Source organism: Poecilia reticulata, linkage group LG1 (assembly GCF_000633615.1).
Source record: "Poecilia reticulata strain Guanapo linkage group LG1, Guppy_female_1.0+MT, whole genome shotgun sequence".
NCBI classification, from domain to species: Eukaryota; Metazoa; Chordata; class Actinopteri; order Cyprinodontiformes; family Poeciliidae; genus Poecilia; species Poecilia reticulata.
The window spans coordinates 4,986,239-5,011,799 of NC_024331.1; the positions used below are offsets into that span (position 1 = coordinate 4,986,239).

The 25,561-nt window shown below is 37.6% G+C and overlaps 1 protein-coding gene across 5 annotated transcripts in view; it reads right to left on the reverse strand.

Annotated features, from left to right (window-relative positions):
- Positions 1-25,561, reverse strand: part of LOC103479941 (voltage-dependent T-type calcium channel subunit alpha-1I-like) — a 200,969-nt gene that overhangs the window by 116,992 nt on the left and 58,416 nt on the right. For 4 of the 5 annotated variants that reach the window (XM_008434689.2, XM_008434762.2, XM_008434828.2 and 1 more), the window contains 2 exons: positions 12,654-12,765; positions 7,003-7,136 (listed from right to left, as the gene is read on the reverse strand). In XM_008434689.2, coding sequence (XP_008432911.1) covers positions 7,003-7,136; positions 12,654-12,765 — 246 coding nt within the window. Of the gene's footprint in view, positions 1-7,002; positions 7,137-12,653; positions 12,766-13,821; positions 13,914-25,561 lie in introns of those variants that run through there. The other variant, XM_008434918.2, reaches the window with a different exon arrangement.

The window sequence follows — 25,561 nt, forward strand, 5'->3', positions numbered from 1 at the left end:
AAAAAAACAATTCTGACTTATCTCGGACATTCAGTTTAGTTTAGTTCTTTATTCTGTTCTGTCCTGTTTTTTTGTTTGTTTTTTGGCTCTTGTGGCCTTTATTTGAAAGTGCTAAGACATTAAAAGAGAGATGGAAGACATGAGGCAAAGGTCACCAGGCCGGGAATCGAACCTGCGACGGCCGCGTCGAGGACTGAGGCCTCCTTATATGGGTTGTGCCACCACAGCACCCCTGTACTGAGCTTTATCAAAACATTTTAAAGAAAAAGTAAAAACAAATACAGCAAAAGAAGATGATGATATATCAAACTGGACTAAAAAAGTATCGGTATCGCAACACTGATGCTGTATTTATTTGGTATGAGATCGATAAAATCATTCCCAGGAATGGCTGAAAAACAAACTCCAAAGCTTCTATGTTGTGAACAATTATTACTGTCAAATAAGCTCCTATAACTAGACAGTTTTTTCATGTTGTAAGTGAAATAATCTGAAAATGGAAGTAGTACTTTTTCATCATTGTTAAGGAATAACTTAAAGCAAGCTCCTTTATCTTTCTGAAAAGTTACTTGTAAGTTAGTTTTGTCTTATGTCAAGTGCATTAAGATATTTGCACTAGACAAAATTGTTTGGCAAGATTTTTGTTTTTTTGCCGTTTTTGTTATGTATCTGGAACCTCCTTGTATGTCGTCTTATTATCTCTTGGTAAACGCCATTTTGAATCATAAAACAAAAACAGTTCTGTTCTTGGTTTCAGAAAAACAACAATAAATCCATGTCAAGCTCATTTGGAGCTTAACTGTACACCTATGTAAAGTTCAATTCCCTTTTAATTAACTTCAGCAAGAGCTTGTAGCCAAAGTAACCACAAAGTTTACACCTGGTGTTTGAATTAGAACCCAGTCCAAGTGATCAAAAACACAAACTGTGATGTTACAGATACATCAGCAGACGGTTATGTCTTGTTGTCTGCTTAGCTAACAGCCCACTGTTTCAACACCTACGTGTTTATTTGCATATAAGGCGGCTAACTGAGGTTCAGTTCCCTCAGAGCACTTTTTTTTAATGCCAAGTGAAAATGTAATTGCTTTGTGAGGGTAAATTTTAGCTGAATTAGCCCGGAGTCATGTCAACGGCAGATATGAACTGGGAGAATGACTCGGCTGATGTCGCGTGTGGGCATGCATAAAGTCTACCACGAGTATCTCAGTTTGGCAGGTTTACATGGAAACAGCTACATAAGAGGATTCATGTTAGATGGATAATTCTTGATTCTGATTCATATTAGGGTTGAAAAAAAGGAGAAATTCACAAAATTACAAACTCTGGCATTATGCTCTGACACTTATTTTGTGGGGGCGAGGGCTAAATTACACAAATCCTCCACTCACAGTGTGATCAAATATAATATTTTCTCTGCTATGCTGCTTCTGCTGAGTGCTGCAGACAGACAGAGCAGGTCAGATGGGTCTGAAGGAGCTCTGAGGCCTCAGGAATCCAGCGCTCAGTCTGCACACGCCGATAGCCTCTACTAGCACATCCCACCAGACAGGCTGACAAAAGAGTACACACACCTCTAAATATAGAGAAAACACGCAATTCTGCAGCTACATATAAACACAGGAAGTGTGTCAGGGACGCAGGATTGCTTGCCTCTGTGTTGCTTTGTGGAAAATGTAGAAATTAATCTCTTTAAAGGCGCATCGGAGTCACTTTGGGGAAAACAATGCTGACAGCGAGCAGAGGTGGAAGGCATGCTAATTATGGCTAACTGAAGCAGACTGCTTTCATTCTGCTTTTTCCACAGTCTTGTGCTCTTTTTTTTAAACGTCCAGTGTGTTTTTTGTGACAAGAAAACCAATGTTTTTTCTTGCAGCCTGCCACAGGCGAACTTTGGTGCAGAGGTTTGATCGCTAACAGATTAGCATGATGTCTCTTCCAGGATGTAGCCTTATCACTGCGTCTCCATCTGGCTGTGCTTGCACTGGGCTATTTTTGGTTCATTTTCAGCCAGTTTTCCAGCACTGAGACAGTTTTTTGCGATTGGGCCGAGTCTCAGACTAATAGCATGTCAAGCATGGTGTAGTACGCGGGGCGTAACGAGAAGCGATTAGCAACAGGGTGTTCAAAGTGTGGTCCGGGGGCAATTTGTGCCCCTCTGAAGGATTTTGGGTGGCAAAATCGTGCATGTTGGTTGATGCAGATGGACGTTCTTCTGTATTCTAGGGAGAAATTTATTACAGATAAATAACATCTAGACATAGCCAGGTCCTACTTTGGAAGAAAAAGAAAGGAAAAAAGTGAACTTTACGTTAGCCATTAAAATTGATCACTTTCCATATAAATAATCCATACAAACACTCACGTTGAAGATATTACTCAGCAACTTACTTTGAACTACTTAAATAAAATCAGTTTTAAATAATAATCTAATCTACACAACAGGGCTGAAATGAATAATCGGATTAATTTGATTAATTGTGATTAATCAGATTAGTGATTAATCTAATTTAGGGATCGATTAATCACCAACTGGACAAACTCAAAGAAAGACCATTCACTTAAAATATACAACATATTCGGAGCAGTAACTGTTCAGAAATGCACATATAGTTTGGATTTACAATAAACACATCTTTAGTGGCATTGATTTAGCTTCACCTGGTTCGCATTCACTAGAGGAATGTCATGTTGTTGCATTTTAGGCTATAAAATGTTTATATTTCCCTGTTTAAAAAGAAGAACTGAATCATTTGTTTATTTGCATATTTTAATGTATTTCTAAGAGTACGTGGAAAGACTTACATGGTTGAATGAAAAATTTGCTGAATGTTGCAAAATTTGAATAACTGATAGAATAATCGATTACTAATTAGTTGCAGCCCTACTGCACAGCAACAAGCAAGTATGTCCGTGTTCACCCTTTGGAAACATGTCAGTCATGATGTATCTTGTATAACGTAGTTGTCGGATGTTGTACGAAAGGAAGCGTTTGGTTTCAGGTTGGCTAGCCGCCTCCTCCACTCTCAGCCAAGTTCTAAAAATCATCAGATTTCATTTTTAACCACGCGTGACTTCAATCTGAGCAATCCAAGCTAAACTCCCGCTGCTCGTCGACTCCTTCCTGCAGATTGCTTACGGTTCAGTTTGGGTTTGCAATACGCACTTCCCTGGTGGGGGCGGGGGGCGCGGCGTTTTCCCACGTCGCTACACACTCTGCATGTGGCCAGTGTGATATTAGAGCGTAATCGGGGAATGGCAGTGGAATCCCTCTGCCATGCATGCACTAAGCATCGGGATTTGGCCCAAAGATGAGGGAAAAGGTCTCCACTTAGTGCCTAATACTTAAGAGATGATGACCGAGGGAGAGAGAGAGAGAAGGAGCAGCAGGATAAGGAAAGATATAAGAGCTGAACATTTTTTGGAATCAGAGGGAAAAAGGGATTAGATCAAACATTATGCAAAAGCCCCTCGGGCCTTAGGGTTGAAACTTTGTGCCACTGAGAGATAAAAGCTAGAAAGTCAAGAGAAAACCACATTAATGACAGTGGGAGAAAAAACCTACCTCCATTTTGAATGAAAAAGAAGAGATGGGGAATAAAGAGGAGGATTTAGAGGAAAAAGGAAAACCAGGAAAAATGTAATGAACACATCCTGGATGTCGTGTTACAGCCACAAACTTGAATGTATTTTCTTTACATTTTATGTGAAAACGATATTTTCTATAGCCTTTTTGTTAAAAATAAGAAAATAAGAATAAGAAAACTTGTGAAAATAGATCCCGGTAAAGAGCAAAGTCATGTTCCTGCAGAAACATAAATTATGAAAGAACACGTTAAACTTTAGCTTTTAAGAATGAATTTTAGCATTCCACAGGACTGAGATTAGAAGTTGAGCCGCCTTTTGTCTTTCTTTGAAATTATTCTATGAATATATTAACGGAAATAAACCCGAGGAGGACAAAGGCTGTCTGCTGAGACTGTCTGTGGTGTCAGCCGATGGAACAAAAGTTTGACACCAAATCACAGAGTTTTTTGACAGAACATGTGACCTGAGCAGGAGTCAAGAAGTTTAATGACCTGTAACTGGACAGGTTCAGGGTTTCCACACCCTGACGTTCTCCCTCCTCAAAAGACAGGATAGAAACGATCCTGTGGTCAAATAGACTGGACAAATGCCTCTGGCAGGAGCTCACAGGTAACTTCCTACATATTTGAATAGCAAAAAGGAGCCACATAAATTATTGGGATTCATAAAGACAGCTCATTTAATAACTCCAGGTACTCTGTGTAACTTCAGTGTTTTCACGACAATGTTTTGTCTACAATACGTTGGAAAGTGATGTTTTAAAAATCTACAGTCCCAGTATTCTTTGGTAAGTTAGCATGATCCTTTCCCTTTGGTTTACTCTGAGTCCAGCAACTAATGGTAGGAACCATGTTGAAATTTTTGCTAGGGATGCACCTACATGAAACTTTGGGCCAATATTGATATCCAATATTAATATTGCTAATATGGCCGATAACTGACATTTACAGATATTACATATATATAGTATAAATGTTTCCCTACTGGTCCAGTTTTATCTATCGAACTGACTATGCACAGGTTTGCATCACATTTTGACAGTAGTTGTGTTTCCATTACAAATGTTCGCAAATCTGTCTATATTCTGCTAATGTCGATAAAACGCAAATTCATAAGAAATGAACTTAAAGTAACACATGAATAAGCTTGCTCATGCGATAAGTCATTAAAACTTACATCGAGCGGTGGATGTAAAGTTACATGAGATATATTCATAATTCAGACATGGTGCTAGCGCTCATCCTCTATCAGCCAATCAGAGGAGACGTCGGCGTCTGATTCAGGCATTGGAGTGACAAGCCCCGCCTACTTGGTAGTGTTTTGGAGAAAAAGTAGTCAGCCATTTTACAGAAGAGCTGTTGATTCAATACGTTGTCATAAAAAAAAAAAACAAGAATAAAACCATCATCCTTCTACCACTTCCTGTTGTCTTCTTTGTGGTTTTGGCCAGAAGTAACCTCTCACTGTTGGTCACATGACTCGTGCGATGCAAAAAAAAGTGTTTAAATATGGATAAAAAACAAACCACATCATCCAAGCGCTAAAAAACTTTCACTGAAAACTTCAAAATTGGAATGTTTCCATTAAGTAAATTTATTTCTGTTATTCTAATTTGTGCAATTTCATTACTAAACCCAACTAGTGACCTTTTGCCTAAGACAGAAGCACTAAGGCGTTCTGCATGGTAGAATTCAATTATTCGATTTGGGGTCATTTCAGTTCTTCACTGTACATGTTTCTTTTTGTTTGTTTTTTTTTACAAACATTTGCTAAATTTCAGAATGCATTTATATTTAATAATATAAAACTAAAGTTAAAAAAAAACATCAAAGAAGCCTGATGTGGTTGGAGTAAATTACTGCAGATGACAGATGCTCTAAGCATTATTACAGGCAGCGAGAAAGAAGAAGAAACTAGAAAATATGGCTCTGATCCACATAAGCCAGTGGTTTTCAAACATTTTCTGGGCCCCCCTATGCATTACAAATGGTTGTTTGGGGAAAGATGAATGTACGTAGCTGGACATAGACAACAACATCGGAGGCCTACAGGCTACTTGTTAAGCTTAAGGTGATGTATTGATATTAGCTAGTCATCTTTTAGCTTTTATCCAACAGCTTTACTCAACTCAGTCTGTTAGTTTGGGGGGAAAACTGTGAAAAGTCTGCTACATTTTGCTGGTTTGCTGCCATGAATCTAACACACACCTGCGCTGCTCTGCACAGCAGCAGCAGGTCTCCTTCACTGCCACATAGGTCTAAACCCAGCGCGAGCGTCGTAGCGCTGGGTTACGACGGATCTGGGTTAAAGGCGGATCGGAAAAACAGGTTACCACATGTTAACAACAGATTAAACAGTTTTAACTGCTGATAAAAGTGACAGAGGACACAGATATGGGAAGTGTGGAAGCCCCTACTGTATCAAATTGACATAGAAATAACAGAGGTGGCCATTCTAAAGTAAAAACCCAGCGCATACAGCTTCATGGTTTTTGTTCATACATCCAGACGGCTTCCCCCCCTGACCCTCCTAGGGGGGGGCACAGCGCCCCCCCTAGGGGGCGTGCCCCACAGTTTGGGAACCTTTGACATAAGCTCAGAAAAAATGAACAAAACGCATTTTTTTTAACTGAAGCTCTCAAAGGTTCAATGATAGATTTGCTGTGAAAAAGTATTCACTCCCTGAGAGGCTTCTTCTGTTTTTCCAGTAACTGTGTTTCAGATCTTTAAACAAATGTCATTATCAAACAAAAATGACCCGATATACAGAAAACATTTGCCTGTGAAATGTTTAAAAACTCCTCATAAAAACATCATTCCAGCAGTAAGAGACGTGACCGAGTTTCCTTTCACAAGCAGCAGCAGGAACGTGATGCAGGATTTATGACAGGCTCGTTCCAGCTGATTCATTGAATTATTTTACGGTGATTAGTCGCATCATCACCGCGTTATTAGAGGCGCTGTCCCAGGTGAAAGCCGACGACTATCAACATATTAATATTTAATGCAGCCATATATATTTAACAATGGGATGATCAGCCATGCATGAGAGAGCAAAGGAACGTGTCAGGAAGACAAAGCAGTTTGAGACAAAAAAAGTGATTCAAGGGCCCAGTCTTTAAATAGAGCTACTATAAGTCATGGTTACATTTGAACTTTGGAGCAATTTAAACGTGCTGCACTGGCAAGCTGTGGTTACGATTCTGAACGTTTGCAGTACGGCGTAATGTTTAACGTTTAAGCTACACAACTTTAAATTATTCAGCTATATTTTGGTCTATATGTTCTATATTCTGCATCTAATTTACATATGCTGCCTATGTTTCTGTGCCCCTCTGTGAATTTTCACTACACCCGTCAGGGTGTGTCAACCCGCCTAGACGAGGGTCAAACTACGGGAACAGGAGGTTCTGACCCTGCCATGACGATAAAGAAATCCAGGCGGTTCCACGTGTCTCCAAGGTAACAGCGCCGTCCGAAGATTCCCAGAGCGACCATCTTGATGACCATCTCCATGGCAAAGAAGATGTAGATGAACGCATCAAACGCCTGAGGAAATAAACAAATAAAGTTAATGGGTTCAAACTATAACAGAAGGGAGAATGTTTTTTTAACTGTTTTGCATAAAAAGCAAATAAATATTTTGCTTTTATCTTAAAGCTGCAGTACGCAACTTTATAAAAAATATATATTTTTTACATATTTGTTGAAACTGTCACTATGTCATGATAAATGTGGCATGAGACGGATAATCAGTGAAAGAAATGCTTCCAATGCTGACTAGAAACAACCAATCAGAGCCGGGGGCGGGTCTTAGCGCTGTCAATCAGGCTCCATTTGCCCCCTTTTCATCTCCCTCCTTGCTCTCTGCTACGCTGTAGCTAGGAGAACCTGCTGTGAATGCTCAAGCTAGTTAGCGTAGCCACCGATGATGGCTTTCCTATACTAGTAAGTTGTTTCTCTGCCGTTACATTTAGCAACACGTACACGATGTTGATTGACAGCACTAAGGCCATCCTCCTGGCTCTGATTGGTTGTTTTTGGTCTGGAGTGCTACATTTATTCAGACGTTTATAGCAGATCAGGGAGGAGGTGGAGCAGGTCGATCTTTTCACGGACAATTTGTCTCATATATGTACTGCCACGATATGGTGACAGTTCTAACAGATATATAAAAAACACTTTTTATAAAAGCAGCTTTGAGAAAAGAAGACAAAATGTGTTTGACCTCTGTTAGAAGATAATAAAGAGAGACAAACTGACTGTGTTCTGTAATGATGGTAGCAGTTGTTTTGTCTCCCACATGACTGAACAAAACCTTTAGCTTTTGTACATCACTTGACTGTGACAATGACATTTTAAAGACTGAAAACAAGTTATTTATCCAACTCGATGGGTGCATATCACCTAGTGTCAAGAAAACACTGTGATATGAACAAGTTATTATGTTTGTCTGCTCCTCTTTTATGAAGTGGATATGACTTACATCATGCACTTTCAAATGTTTGAGCACACAAATTCAAAAACAGAGCTGGATACATCACTGCTGCTAAAGATGTGAAAAATCTTGAGAATAAACATTTTCATTTATTTATTTTGGACTAAAGATGAAATACATATATATATATATATTTTTAATCGTGGTTGCATAATCTCTCTGATGAAATGTAGTACAATCCTTAAATATTTCATGGCAACCATTCAGGTGGTGCCTTAATACCCTCCCCTGCGCCGTCCCCATCCAGACTCCTCCAGACTAGCGGCAGCAGCGATTAGCAAACATCTGGTGGAACTGAGAGTCTGCTAAGGGCATTATACAAACCGCAACGCTCTTAAGACGGTCGAGCATCGTTGTGATGACTTGAGGGGGTGTTGAAAAGGGTGGGAGGTTTTTAAAGAGACAGACACCAATTTCATGGTGTCAGATGCAGCTATTACGCAAAGTCAAATTTCTTTTAAGTTTTGATTTATACAGAATTTTTATCAAAACTGAAGGTTACAGTCACTTGACTAAGCTGTAAAATGTGTCTTTGTGCCTGGAAAATATAAAATGTCCATCCTTTAGAAAACTTCTAACAAAATCCCTGATAGCACAATTATTGCAATTTTTCAATGGACGTCACTGAAGTTTTTAGTTTTATGTTTATTTTTTTCAAGTTGATAAAATTAAAACCTAAAAACTAGGTTAAATATATGGGATGGCACAGAAGTTAATTCCTCTTAGCCTTTTCCACCAGGTCTTAACATTCTGTTCATGCACAGTGAACAGAATTGTAACCGAGGCAAACTCATAAAATAAATGGCTAAAATCAAAGTTCATACCAACTTCTTCTCTAAACTTGCTCCGTCTTGTTCTTCAAAGTTAATGTTTCATCTTTTCTCTAATTTCTTATCTCCATCTCAAAGCCGCATTCATCTTCTCTCTATTAAATATGAATTTCTTTTTTTTTTTCCTTGCCTAAAGGCTGCTACAACCTCTTTTTTTCCCAGAGAAATTTAGCATTTTGCCCTTAAATGGTGGGATAATAGAAAATAATTAGTTTGAAAAGTAATCAAAGATGAGCCTCGCATGGGCAGCCCTCATATCACACCCAGCTTTAATCAAACATCTAATTAAATGGAGAGAAAGAGAAGAAGGTGAAAAAAAAGAACAAAACAAATCAAAACGATCTCAGCTTGTAACGGGGAATTGCTGTTTTGAGTACAAAGCCTTGATTAACTGTTCTTTTCTGCGTAAACGGGGGATTAGAGACGAACTGACACGCTCGGCGTTGCTTGTAATTTGATTTTCAGGGGGGCAGGACTGCAAGCGGCACGATCTCAAGCCGAACCGTCTTCGTTTAGTGATGAGCTCGCAGCTGAAGAGCAGCACACACCGCTGCCTATGGATTTCTGGGGAATTTTAGAGACACGAGGCTGGCCAGCTAATAAAGAGGAAGAACTAAAGTTTGCAACCTTCCAGGAGAAAATGGACAGAGCTCCAAAAATGATGAAGCGTACAAGTTCTCCTCTCTTGTACGCTGGATAATCCCCGAGGATAGAACTGGGTAAACGTAAATACAATTTGACCTATGACCCCAACAACAAAAACTGTTGTAAAGACTAAAATGAGATCCTCAGTATTCTTTATTGACGTCCTGACGAACTGCTGATAAAATTAATCCATTCTACCACATTTATTGTTGACTGAGATACTGTATGTAATTACTTTAATTATTACTTATAAATACTATTAGTGACTAAATAAAATCTCTACATAAGCGTTGTTAGTAGCAGACCAACTCAGATACTTAAATATCATACTTGGAACCTTACTGCATCTCAGAAGTATGTAAGGTTGTACCTGCATGCATAGATGAAGTTAGATTTGTTTTTGACTCAATAGGTTATATTTCAAAATCACATAAGGGTTAGAGTTACAGAAATGAACCAAAATATTACAATCAATGTACCCTAAAAAATGCTGGGTTATTTTCATGACCCATCTGTTGGGTACAAGCCGTTGGGTCACAGGTTGGGTTAGTTTGACCAAATACTGGGTCAAAAATCATAACTCAGGAGTTAAGTTGGAAGTCTACAGCTTGACTAATCCTGTTAGGTCACAGGTTGGGTAGATTTGAACAAACATTGGGTTAAAAAGTTTTTGGGGGTTAAAATTTTTACCCAGTCATTTGGGTTGTTGTTAAAAAAATTTTTCATCATGATGAAAAATTTACATAAAATGTGATTTTAAAAAAGAAAAATTTACATAGAATGTGATTTTAAAAAAGAAAATGGTATCTGTACTGTTACAAGACCCTTTAGGTCAAGCAAAGAGGAACCTCCATATACAGAACTTCCTTGTTTAGCACACTTCATAAATGAATATTGTGTTTCTCATACAACTCATGATTTTTTGGGGTTTTATTGCACAATTTGAAACATGATTTTAATGGTCGGTGATCTACATAACATCGACAGAGCGGTTACACTTTAACCATCATGTTGTAAAGTCTTACTGTTCAGTAAAGGCTTGGAGGGAAAAAAAGGGAAAAATATGATTTTTAATAAACAATCAAGATTTATGCAGCACACAGTCTGAAACACTCAAGAGGACAAGCTGCTGCTGTTGTCGGAGTTTTGCAGCAAATTCTCTTGGGTTCATGTTTTACAGCCTTTCTGACTGACRACTTTAATACAGTGTRGTATTACCCTGGGCCACTCAATTTATGGTCATCTTGAGGGCCAGTGGAGAAGCTGCAGCAGTTGATGCTGCAACAACTTTGTGACTTTGTTCTCTGGTACTTTGTGCGAAGCTGCAACGATTGTTTTCTGATTCTGTTTTCACAGGTACAATCAGAAATATCTGTACACCACAGTTATAAAATCTTTTAATTTTTTTAATAGTTTAGTTCAGTCTTGTTACTTTTTAGTTGTCTAATTCAGTTAGATTTATTCTTTAGAGTGTGCTAGTTTGCTAGTTTTTATTAGATAAATATTGTTTCGTTCCGTTTATATTAGTAAAGTAGTTTTAGTTTTTTCATAGTTTGGTTAATTTTTAGATGCAGAATTCAGAAAGGTCAAAGAGTTGTATTGTGATTATTTATATATGAAGTGGGTGATGAATACTCAAAAGAAGATAGTATTTTCAAAAGATTGATTCAATTATTGTTAAACAACCAACTGACTGATGTTTTCTCCCAACTTTTGCCGTCGCCATTTTTCAGACTAGCGTAGCGTAGCATAGCCACCAGGAGGAGCATGGAGTAGTGTGATTTGATGTCGCCTGACTTAAACTGTTTGTGTGGGGCAAAATAAATAAATAAATCAGTTTCACATCAGTTCAAAAGGCTAATAAATAGATACATAAACATGAAAATGAAGGGTATTATGTCCATAATTTCTATAGGTTTAGTTTTTCACTATAAAATGCCTTTTTTTATACATATCTCAGTTACTGAAAACATTTTCTCAATTTCACTTTTCATTAATTTGTTAGTTTTAGCTAACTACTCATCTTGGTGCACAATGGTGTAAAATCTACTAAGATCTACTGAACCACCAACCATTTATTACAAGTTAAGACAAAGCCTCATCTGAAGAGCCACATGCGTTAGAGTTCACAGATAGCTGAATGTTCAGCATTAAACAATATGTTATTGAACCACAAATGTTCTGAAAGAACTCCATTGATTCTGGTGAAGCTGCTCACTAAATCCATTTTGCTATTAAACAGAGTCCATAGATACTTGGAGGGGAAACCTCTATTAGGTCCAACTCAACAATCGGCCCTCCTTAGAGAGTTAAATCAATCTACTGCCAGTGTTTCCAAGATGTGCTTGTCTGCGCGCGCCGTGTGTGTGCGCGTGTGTGTGTATGTTTGAGAATGTAAGAAAAAGGAGAGCAAGTTGGTTTAAGAAGTGGCTTCCAGCAAAAGACTTAAGTCATGTCTGCACACACTTGAGTGCAGATGTTACACCCACTAAAGACACTCCTGGCATTAAAGAAAGGCGGTTCTGTGTTTAGCAGCTTGATACCAAAGCTATTGGAGACTCAGGCTAATTTAAAATATCAGAACCACTCCCTAATAATAAATGGTGACCCTTTATTAAAACATAACAGAATAAAAAAATACCATATTGTACTGTAAAGAGATTATACAGTATGGGAATATTTACAAAATATGAAAAATAGTACTGGACATTTGTCAAATTAAAAGAAAGGTAGACGTGAGTTGGGTAGTTAAAGGGAAAACTGTACAAAATGTGCATGTATGTGAGCATAAAAACCAACAGATATTAGCATCAGTTTTATGGGGAAAAAATCCTAAGAAAACTTATAAGGCATAATTATGACTGTAAAAGTCAAATTATCACTAAAATCCCAATTTTCAGTAGACTTTAGCATTATAAAGTGATTAGACATAAAAAAATACTACAATGACTATGATTACAATTATTTCCATATACTACTGTTCAAATACTGACATCCTATAGTTATCATTTTTTATTGGATAACTAATAATGTAGGTGTATGCAGACCAGTTCTAAACACCATTTCTGTGAAAATGACGTGTGGTTTGTGTACCTGTAATATCTGGCAGCGGTCTGAGGAGCAGTCGATGTTCTCGCAGGGCTGGTACATCCCCAGGGTCACGCAGTTCAGCAGGATCACCATCATGCTCACACGCTCGAACCACGTGGAAACAGGCAGTTAAAGAAAATTTACCACATCAAAAAAAAAAAAAAAAACATCAAATCCACTAAAAATAATAGGAGAAAAATAGAATATAAATACCAAATGTTTGCTTGGACTTTCAGAGACATGTTGTCAGTAGTTCATAGAATAAAATAACAATGTTCATTTTACTCAAACATAAACCTGTAATAAGTAAAATCAGAGAAACTGATCATTTTGCAGCGGTTTCTTTCATTTTTCCAGAGCTGTATATTAAAGCTTATTTGTAAACTTTCTTGTTATATATAGTTTCTTCTTCATGTACAGACACGTTCAGTAAAATCAGAATATTAATGAAAAACCAATGTAGTTCTGAAACCTTATCAGTAAGTGAAACATTATATGAATTACACAAAGATGTTTGGAAGCTTGTATTTCTGTTAACTATGGCGACTTTCTACTCGCAGGTTATGAAAATGTGACATTTAATAATTAAATATTAAAATATAACATCAGCCCAATAAAATAATAATAACAAAAGAAAAACAGAACTTTGGGTTTAAAAGGAGTTATTTTCAAAACACACTTGTAATCCGACAAGCGGGCCTGATCTGAACGCACTCTAATTTAATGAAAAGAAAAACGTGTGTTTTTCTCCAGTGTAAAAGCACACATTGTTTTACAATTTTTAAAAATGCATTAGTGTTCTCTGACAGGAACACTAACACCAAAAATAAAAAAATTCTCCATTTAACTTAATCATTCCACTAACACTCACACATATACCTCAAATAATAAAAAAAAAACAAGCTAAGTGAGCCGTTAGCGACACTACAGGTGCAGCTACGCAGAACTCAGCTGCAGCAACTTCTGTCTTCTTTCTTTGAGCGAGGAAATTAATTCATATTGATTCAGCGATTCTGTCTGGGATCTGAAAAAGCCCTACGAAGCTAAAGTTTAGGAATGCGTGATAATGCCAAAAATTCACACAACAGCATGAATAAGCCCAGTTTAGAGGAAGGTAAAAAATAAAAAAAATAAAAAAGTAAAAACAGGATGGAGAGAGAAAGTGCAGTACCAGGTGTTTTTGCCAGAGAAGAGTCAAGGTGCTACAGTTTGATACAATGTGAATCGTTCAGGCAGTCGCTGCACAGCTTGATCTGCCCAGGAAGTCCAGGTTCCTGGGCAGGAAGTCCTCCTTCAGGCTGCTGCCTGGCTGCTGGTAGCAGAAGGAAAGCAGCCTTAACAAGAAACAAATCATAAAAAAAATAAACTTAAATATTAGAAAACTGATCCCATAGAGAGGAAACTGCAGAGAATTCTCTGGGCCCTTCAACAAAGAAAACAAGTTACTGTAGACATCACAGCGTGGATAAAGATAGGTTATGAGTGGGCAAAAAACACATGCATACACACACACGCGCGCACACGCACACACACACGCATACATATCGAGACTTGCACACAAACACCCACTTCCCAGTGCTTACATGAGCAGAAAACGTGCAAAAGAAACTCAGCAGGTTCAAATAACTAAACGCTAACATTCACCCACCCACATTTACACTCACACTTTCTTTCATGAGCACATGCACACGCACACACACACACTTAACATTCAGTCTGAGGCTGGATGAGTGAGTGTCAGCTGATAGACATCATTGTCTTTCAAAAATATTTAGATCTGCAGAAAAACATGTTTATGTTTCACATGTTTAAGGAGACGTGAGAGTTTAAGGGGAACAATTTAAATTTAACTTTGGATCCTTAAATGTAGTCATCAAATATTAAGTGGAGAGTAGTAGGAGGTGTCTGAAAATCTATTCATCGATCCATTTTTTTTCATAGCCTCTTAATCTTTATTCATCTCATGTAAGATGTGAACAATCTTCAAGAAACTAAATCTAGTTGGAAACTACCAAAATTTGGGACTCGAAAAGTGTAAAATTTGTAGAATGGAGATATAGATTATGTTCTTGATTTAGTTTTCAAACAGCACAAAGATGTTTTAATGTTATTAAAATAGCACTTTGCTTGCATTTATGTAATCTACATCATAAGAACATTTTGATGTTGTTCAACACAATTTTTTTTAAGTTTCACTTATTTACTTATTCTACTTGAATTTCTCAGTGTTGTAAAAAAAACTTTATTAAACATCTATCTTTAAGTGTGTGTTAACTAACTCACACGCATTGTGTCCACTAACCCATTAAAACTTTGTAGTAAACTTTTAAACAATGCCATTACCTTGAATGAAATGCCATTAAAGTTTTATTGACCTTCGTTTTACTCGGGTATATTCTGTTTACTATGACGAATAGCATTTACAATTATCTTTGACACATTTAAGTTTCAGTGAAAATGGGTTTAAAGTGTTTAGCGTTGTATTTATTGCTTTGTCGCTGTTGGTTTATTCGTTTTAGCTTTAGTAACTTTTTTTTTCATAAAGCTCTAATGTAATTTCGGGTTATGATGTTGAAAATTCAAATACAAAATATGCTGAAAATGAAGGAACAACTTGCCTACAATTAAATGCTGATCATCATCTTTGTAATCGACATTTGATAACATTCGCACACACACAAAAAAAAAAAAAACGTTCTTTTTTTTGCTATTTTCAAGGATGGAGGACTTTTTCTAAACAGCAAAGCCTTTCCAAGAAAAATACATATTTTAATGGGAAGCAAGGCTGAAGAAAAAAAATACTTTGGGTCAGCTTTTTCTTATTTCTCCACTCTAAGTAAGTATGACAGCCTTAAGGCTATGAGGATTATCTGGAGGCTATTATCCAACCTCAAGTGAAGTCTACACAAACAGAGTCCAAGTGTTGCTAAAGTGGCGAAGACTTCCAGGACGCTCCTGGGGAAACACTGGTGATGCAAACGCCACCATTAACACATTGTCAGTCCGTCTCCTGGTTCTTCTGAAAAATGAGTCAATTAGTGTGGGTACCTTGGAGAAGGCTCCATCTATTTTTTATTTTTTTATTTCTCTGTAACAATCACATGCTACTCATCAACTCTCCAATAGTGGATTTCAAAGCACAGAGCTCTAATACGGCAGGGATATAGGAAGGAGATTACCTCCAAAATATACTGCTCAAAAAAATAAAGGGAACATTTAAACAGCACAATATAACTCCAAGTAAATCAAACTTCTGTGAAATCAAACTGTCCACTTAGGAAGCAACACTGATTGACCCGACGAGGGTCCCCGTTGTCAATCAGTTTTCAATCAGTGTTTGCAAATGACTGTGCCACTTTTTCCAGCACATGTTTTATATTCTGCTGTCACTTATTTCTGGACATCCATTGAAAATGGTTTTGTGTATTGTATTTTCTGGACTATAAAGTGCACCTTACTATAAGCCGCACCTACAGAGTAAAAAAAAAACCCAACTAAATAAATAAAAATAAATAAATAAATAAAAACTGGAAACTTACATATATAAGTCGCACCGAGCTCTAAGCCGCTGGTATGTCGCTCTCGGTTTTTCTTAATAAATCTGCTATTAAGGACGCAGCCCTCCGTCTCCAACGCCGAAACATGGATTCATTCACGCCAAGTTTACGGGCAGCGGCTCTGTTTCCCTCCTGTTCTAGACCTCAACTTAAAAGCTGCATCATACGAGTTTGAAGACATTTTTCCGTCGTGTCTGCTGCTAGCATGTGCTTGTTCTAAATGAAAATTAGCACTTTCTTCTTTGATTTCCAATTCTGACTTCCAATGATTCACTTCTTGCTAAAGAGCCCCCTGGTGGTTGAAGAAAAATACATGCCGCACAGGGCTATGAACAGCATGGTTCAAAGTGTGGGAAAGTGTAGATGTACTGATTTTTACACAAATGATCTGTAAATCATTCTGGATGTATTGTAGGCTACAAAAATATGACAGGGGTTCTTTTTTTTCTTTTCTTTTTTTGTTGCTTATTTTTAATATCTTTGAATCATTTGTTTTAGCTTAAATTCACTTCAGTTTGTTTTAAGCACATCTTGATCAACAGTCTGGTGAAATAAATCTCTGCTACTGTGGACAAGGGCTGCACAAACCTTCAACCTTCCATTTACTAAGGAAATTGGACATTTCCTTAGTAGGTCATGACAAACACTTCAAATTATTTAAATGCACGGGTAGAAGATTGTTTGTTTACAGATATGAAAAGCAAGCAAGAAATAAAAGCCAGCAAAGTGACAACAGCCTCAGTAAAAATAAGCCACTTCACTTGACAATCACACTCTGTCCACCCATTTTTAGTTTGAATAAAGTTTTTGAGACCATTGTGTATTATTATTTAATTGGAAATAACGCAAAATAAAGAAGTGTGATTCAAAACTCTTGGAAAAATATTCAGTGAGTATATCACAGACCTGTCAAAAAAAAAAAAAAAGACTGAAAAGCTCCATAATTCAGTGGCAAATGGTGGACAGTTACCAAAACGACGCACATGAGCCGGAAGCCTCAGCGTGACAGAACCGCAAAGACATGGGAAGCTGAAGGCATGCGACAGCAGGCGCTGGATAAATTCTTAACACCTCACTGCATGGCGTTACGTTTTCTAACCCTCACCCCTTTACCTCTCTCTTTCACCTCTACAATTTTTAATTGTTTCCAAACAGACGTCCAGGAGGCAAAGTGCCTCACGTTTCTTCGGCAACCTGCCGACCGTCAACAGGGGATTCACACAAACGCTACTTCATTTCCCACATGAACATTTCAGCATCACGTTTCTGCATATGGAATAAAAATTTGTCCCAAATGTCAATTTACAGCAGCCGTTCAATTCTGAATGGAACGCTGTTTAATAATGCAACAGTGAGACACGCTTAGAGCAAATATCTCAGAGTAAATAATGCCTCCTTTGGGGTGAGTGAGGGCCTAGCAGATAGAGTAGGGGCCTTGCAATTGGAAGGTTGAAGGTTTGATTCCTGTCGCAGGTCAATGAGCATGAGGGCAAGGCACTTAACCCCTAGTTGCCCACTGATCTACATATCGGTGTATAAATGGGTGAATGTGACTCTAGCGTAAAACGCTTTGAGTGTTCAGAATAGCTGGAAAAGCGTTGTGGAAGTTCAGTCTAATAAACTTTTTTAAGTTAAACTTTTTTAGAAAAATGATTGCCCTTGGTTTGAATGCATTCCTGTGTGAAAATGACAGAAACTGGTGTAAGAGCACACCGCAGGAAGTCAGATATATGTACTCACTTTGCTTCCTTCACCTACATCTAACGTTTTCTTTTTGGCCATTGTGCACGCATTAGAGTATTAAGTTTGCCGAGTTGTTTTAAGTGGTCGCAATTCAAACGCAACTTCCTGGACTGTATTCCAGTGTGCTTTGGCTCTGATAGAATCAGAAAACTTATGTAAAATCAGCTATATKAAAGTACAGCATTTCTGTGCTTGGGAAATTAGGAAACAGATGCAAACACACTATGCATTTTTTTAAAGTTATTCTGCAACTTTTTCAGTTGTTAACAATGACTTCATACTGGAGTGGTAACTTTAACTTTTTCCCAAATTTTCAGAGGGTTCAGAAATCAGGTGAAATAAGTAATTTAGGTGTGAAATATCTGAATTCAATGTGAATTAAGGTCCCAGGAGTGCAGAGGAGGCGCACTTTACCAACTATCTCAACTCCAGAGTGTCCCATCGTTATCCTACAATGCCAGTGGCGGTGTGTTCTTTTTATTTACCACACACATCCACACACACACGCACTACTACTGTGGCTACCAAAAGTTGTATTTTTTTCCCAGACTTCCACCTCACTCACCAACACATCGATTTCTGCCTCACGAAATTGTACTTTTTCTTTTAACTCTTTTCTCCATGGTTGCCATTATTAATCACAAAATATTATTGATCGGCTAAACACACTTCAACATTCAGATATTGTCCGTTTTTGGTTGAATGTGGACGCGTAGAAAGCAAAACATGGGGTGAAACTTTGTACACAAACATATAAAAAGGAGCCGTGATTTACAGAGAGGAATGAGCTTTGCGGTGTGCGCGCGCATGGTTTTATAAATCTTGAGTTTTTGCATGTAAACTTTTCACACAGATCCTACACAATGTTACACAGCTCTGGTAAAAATGAAAAGACCACTGGGCTGAACACCATTAAAAACCTACTGGTTATTCCACCAAATATTGATTTCTGAACTTTTTAAAGTTAAAGCATTAGTATTGTCGTTTCTAATTCAATATTAACTTGTTTTCTTTGCCTTATTTGAGGCCTGAGAGCACTGCATCTTTTCGTTATTTTCATCATTTCACATTTTTGTCATGATGTCAGTTCTTTTGGGTTTATTTCTGTATTCTCATTCTATGTTTAGGGGTTATTCTGTGTTTCTATGTTTATTCTGGTCAATTACCCTCTGTTGATTAGTAATCTCGTTCACCTGTTCCCCTGGTTATTTAAGTCTGCGTGCACCATTGTGTGGCGCTGGATCGTCGTCAGAAAGTCGTCAGATCGTTGTCTGATCGTAGTCTGAGTGTACTTGTGTTGAAGAGAATGAAAGATGAAGAATAAACGTAAAACAACACGCAGTCGCCTGCCTGAGCATTTGTTCCAAGCGGTTACAACCACCATCCTGACAATTTTCTGCTAATAAATACTAAATTTCTGCTTGAAATTTCAGACGCATGGTGTTAATAGTTCATAGAATAAAAGAACAATGTTCATTTTCCTCAAACATAAACCTATAAAGAGTAAAATCAGAGAAACTGATCATTTTAAATTATCTTAATTTTTTCCGGAGCTGTAAATAAAACCAATGACCATTCTTGATATGTCCCAGTATGTAAGCCCTATGAAAAGGGAGTGTACAACCTTTCTTCTGTCATCACTGTAGCTTCAAATGAACATTATGCACATATAATTTTATTTATTATGTCATTCATTTTGTGGTTGCATATGAATGTGTTTCATTCATCTGAGACTCCAAGCTGTCTAAATGTATTCAACAAATGCAAAGCTTGACCAGTTACTAATTAAATCCAATCAGTGGTTGCAGAATGGAATATGTGGGTCTTTAAGGGTCTTTGAAAATGACACCTTTCTGATCAATAGATAAATCCTGAGTGTTAGTCATTAGAAACGTTAGGAACATGCCAACTCTCTCCACCTCACCAAATCAATGAGACTTCCGTCTAAATCAGGCTTCCCCTCCGTTTCTTTCCCAGGTGGCCGGCGCACAGCTGCCATACAGTAAAATTCATCAAGACAATCTGCCCTGTTGCTGTGGCAACCAGCGCTCCTCAAAATATTAAAGAATCCTTTGTTGTGTTAGCATTAGTCTTGCATGCCCTCCTTCAGCACCAGAGAGGAGTCTTGCTGTGACCTTGATGATTATCTGAAAAAAAAAATTTGGAGCCTATTGTCTCATTTTTTTCCCCGGAAAGATTTCCAAAAGTCCACGGAGAAAGAATAACAAGGTACCAGACACCAATAATTAGGAAGGTTTGCATTAATGGCATGCCGTAAATCTTTGATAAAATGTTTGTATGATTCCAGGTTTTGTGCACCAAATGGTGAGAAGGATGTTAAAAATGGGAAATCCAGCATTAAACAATAGACAATTACATCCCACGGCAGACATGTCAGCTTTAACTGGACTGTGCTTCCATGTATATGTGTGTGTGTGCGTGTGTGTGTGTGTGCGTGCGCACGTGTGTGCGTGTGTGTGTGTGTGTGTACTATTAGTGTAAGTTTCAGTGAACAAATCCCTATTATGTCCTGAATTGTGATCATTTAATTTTATTAAGATTTTAACTAAAGAAAAATGAAACCAAACTTTTACTGGTCTCTGGTGTCAACCACTTATCCACCAAGAAACCAGAGTATTAGTGTTATTACACAAAGCTCAGTATTTGACTCATTCAATGGTCCAAATAGTTTGATACAATTAATTCAACTTGTAATAAAAGCCTAAGGGAATTAAATGAAATTATACATGACTATCTAGAAAAATGTTCATTTTTTTAGCATAATACTGATGTTTAAACTGAGCAGTTTTCAGAAAATTGCTCTGTTTTTTTTTTTTTTTAGTAATGAAGTTTAGAGGTTCACCAATAAATCGGCAGTTGTGAAATTCTGCGGGTTTTTGTTTTGTTTGTTTGTTTTTTTACATTTGTGAGATATTGACAAAGTTTTGTGCACATTTATAATGGAAACTGCAGCTATTGTCAACATGTTTTGTCATAAGTAATAGGCTATGAAATTAATGACACTTGTGGTTTTGTTTTGTCCTTTTGGTTTTGAATTTAGTTATGCCTCTAGTTTCCAGATCACTACGTTTCCTTTCCTGTGTTTTAAAACTTAGTTGTCAGACTCTAATTTAGGGGTGAAAGATTTTGGAAAATATTCTAATTGTGATTTTTTTTTACCTCAGTATTGCAAATATTTTCTCAATGTTGGGGTGCACCAATAAATTGGTCCCGATTTCATTAATTTTGGGAGATGGGTGATCAACTACTGTCCTCTTCTGCTCTGCTGTGAGAGAGTCTGACTGACCAGTCCACAGGATCATGTCTGCACATTTAAAGTTAACAATAGTCATCCCAATGTTAGCAACTCAGCGACTTTCTTGCTACATTTAGCAACATTTCAGACAAAAAAAAAAAAAAATTGGAATCGGCCAAAATCGGAATCAGCAGGTCAGGCTTTTCAAAGATCGGTAATTAGCGATCGGCCAGAAAACTACAATCGGTGCGCCCATAATAAAGTCCCGTAACATATTCATTCCTGCCTTCAAAGAAATGTACATGTACACTAAAAACTAATAGCTTATGCAGTAAAACGTTTACTTAATTCGGCAATTACTCACCTTCTTTCAGTTGAGGAGACTCAATACACAGTAGGATTGGTGGGACACATTAAGTAGAAATGGATTCTGCTGGTTTACTAACAGCTGTACCTCTGTGTCTCAGTTGCGGTGAGAGGAAATTGAAAAAAATAGAGAGCCTTCAATCGCAAGCAGCAGTCTGCTTTTATTAAAAGATGAGCAAGCTCAGCAAATCTTCTAGTTCTCACCATCTGGTATTATATCGGTTTTGTTTCCCGCTTTACAATCTGTTTTATTCATCTATGCTTTTCAGTTTCTCTCTCACTGTCTGCTTTTGATAGACAGGCGACAGATAAAATAAGGATAAGTCTATTGATTTTTAACCCATTTATACGGTGACGCAGGATTTCTGTCTTTCTTCATTGAAATTATTTCATAACTGACAGCAGTATCGAAGTGGACAGAATGACCGCCACCTCGCAATGCGATGCTCGGACAAATTCACTCCAGCAGAGATAAGAAGCCTCGGCGCAAGATAAGGAAAACTGTCGAGTCGGCGCCGCATCTACATTCTGATTATTTTCACACGAGGACATTTTCATCTTGTCAGCACAACACAAAAGTGGGAATAAGTCTCTGCTGGATTCCATTTTTAGGAAACGCTCTAATTTTATTTATTCAATTTCTTCATCTGTAGCTTTTTTTCCTTTATAGAGTAACATTCTGGAATAATCCCTTGCTTACTCGTTGAGAACTGTAGCTTTTCATTTTGTGTGTATGCATAAATGTTATGGATATGTGTTTGGTATGTATATGATTTTATAGGTGAGTATGTGTATATATTGGTGCTATTTTAGGATTTTTAAAATAATGCCAAGAATGGTTAATTTTATGGGGATCTAGTGGGTAATAAAGCATGTTATCTTATATTAAGGTATGTTGGATAAATGTTATATTATCTTTTTCTACTTATTAGTTTTCATTCTAAATAATGTAGTTATCTATAAAAGTATCTCTTCTGTTTATGAATAGTGTGTGGATTTAGTAGAAACTTGTGTCACATATTTGTTTCATGTGGTTGTAAAACCACCCCCGCTCCGGGACGCCAGCAGACAGAGTTGCTGGTGTCAACGATGCATGCTGACCATTACCTTATAAGGAGAAGAAGGCCAGTTGGGGGCATCTGGAGAAGGAAGAGGAATGCATACTGTAAACCAGTTTCAGCCTGTTTGCTCCCCCACCTTTAGAAACCATTTGTAACCAGGGCTTTTCCCCAAATAAAAAGCGGGGAGAGCGGAATGCAAGCCAGAGTTTGTTTGGGGCATGTGACTGGTTGCATCTCCGAACACCTCTCCTCGCAGCGAGTTGAATTCTAATCTCTGTCTCCGTGTTTCTTTTGCAGAGTTATATACTTATGTCAGGGGTTAAACCTGACAAGGTAACTTTTTTTTCTTAGCTCTATTGTTCAGATTTAATTTAATAAATAAAATATGAGTAGAGGAAAAAACTCAGGAGTATTTCCTAATAATCAGAGTAATACAAAAAAAAACATACATTACTATTTTGGATTTAATTAATATTAAATTGGATTGTAGCCACAAAATATTTAGCTAATTTTGTAATTTGGAATCAGTTTCTTAAATGCTTCAACTGTACTCACTCATCAACATTTAAAAGGAAATATACTCAGTAGACAGCCATCAAGACCTTAAAGTATTATTTTAAAGTAGAGGTTAGTGTAAATTTTGTAAGTATCATTTTACTTAATTAACTTATTTATAACAGTACATAAATTGTAGAAAAAATAAAAAGATAAACAGGGAAGAACAAACCCTCGTTTGTCACAATACGTATTAAAAATGTTTCCTGTTGTTTGCTGTCACTGTAGTGTGACCTGAAAAAGGTGACATTAATATTCATTAACTTGATGAGGGGAACAACGTGTTGTATCCTTAGGGACCAGGATCACTTTCAGTGGCAACAAGAGGGTTCCTAAATTGAGTTGCTTGTGTCAGAAAAACACCGTCATACACTTTCTCTCACACACACACACACACACACCTACACGCACACACACACACACGCACACGCACACGTGCGAACGACACGTCAACACACGCCGCTCAGCAGCTCCCAAGATAGTGCGGTGCAGGCAGCAATCACTGGAGGCGAGTTTTAATGACAGACTAATGACTGCCATTTACCAAATTTCGGGGAATGTCTTCATTTATCTGGTGGTTTATAAATATATCATCTAAAAACGTTCATATATGAACAGAGTATGACACGTGTCCTCATTGAAAAAGCAGTTGGTCTTTACAGCATTATGTAAAGATTAACTGTTTTTGAGCTTTACATCATGTTATAATGTTATTCAAAAGCATATCTGGAGGGTTGCTTTGATTCTTTCATGCATGTTTGAGAAATCTTTTAATCTCCCATGGCAACCATTCAGCTGTGTAAAACGCCTGGTTGGACCTAGCCCCGCTTTCGAGACCCAGTTCCTCCTCTGAGCTGCAGTTTCCAGGTTTTTGAGCTTCCGTGGCTTCCCTGCCCAATTCCTTCAGACTAGCCAGCAGCACTTAGCAAACACCTGGTTGAACTGAGCATCTGCAGAGCTCAATATAGGAGCTACTTATCAGTGCAACACTGGTAAAAACGTTATTAAAGCTTTAATAGAGGAGTGATGCTGTGATGACTTCCTGAAGGAGGAGTTTCAGAAAGAGCAGGAGCTTCTTGAGGAGCCCAATTTCAATGCTTGTATTATGAAGTCAACTTTTTTTTCAGTCATATATGAGATATATAGCAGTTTTATAACAACCAGAGGTAACGTAGTTGGTTAGTTGTGCAATAAAATGGCACTATGTGCCTGGAAAATACATAATCCTGTCCCTTTAAACTCCCTTTAAACCATGTGTACTTTTTCTCATGTACACACCACATGCAATTTAGTTCCTTTTTTTCTGCAAAGAACAGTTCAGAAAAGTGTGCCATCTGAGGCACAGAGGAAGACAGAAGCTTGAATCATCTCTCATTATAATAAACAAAGCGGAATCTGTTACAGCACCTGAATTCAGTTTTTTTGGCTCCACTCTTTGGTTGCCTCAGCTCCGTGTACTCCTACTTCTATAACCTAGATGTGCAAAGCGTTTGTTAAAAGTATGCTGTACATAAAAGCTATAAGGAACCTTATAAGGATTCACGCTTATACTTCACTGTTTAAAAATTACAATTCATTTCATTCAGTTCCAGTTACTGCAAACCGAAATCTTTTGACTGGTTGAGCACATTCAGGATGACCTCTCACCCACTCAGGCATACACACATGGAAACACGCACACACACCCCTTAGCCTTCTCTCCACAGGATGCAGTGTGTTATTTCAGCACCTGCAGGCCCGGTGGGCGATGCCACGATGACAGTAATGCGTATTGGCAGCAAGCAGCGGGAAGGCAAAGCAGCAATGGGCGGCTCCAGCTGCACAAGGCTGTGTGGAGCAGAGAAAGTTAATGCAAAGTAGATCAACATGCAAGTAAGAGTTCTAAATTAAATCTCCGACGTCAATATCTCTGCATGAGATGACTGCTCCAAGATAGTAACTTTTTTTTTGCCTGCCAGAAAATTGAAAATGTATACACTAGTCATGTCAAATGGAGTAAATATTGAGATAATTAAATCCAGTCTTTGTGGGAAGCCTTATGAATTTCATAAATGGTTAATTCACTTAGTCTAGTTATAGTCATATAAAATATTTTGACAATTTGTTGTCTCAGTTCCAGCTTTCATTTTGACTAGATGGCGCCAAACACATTTTTAATATACTGTGGCTTCATATTGTCACACAGTAATTTAAATAAATAATGTATACCATGGTCTGTTTTCATCCCAGCCCAAAATTATTAATATGTCTAAAAGATTTTTAATTCCAAGTTACTTTCTATCCTAATTTTTTTCTGTCCCCAAATTGTCAGATTCAAATGAAGGACTGTAGCTGGGTTAATATTACCTCCAACCAGAAGAGACATTTTGGTAA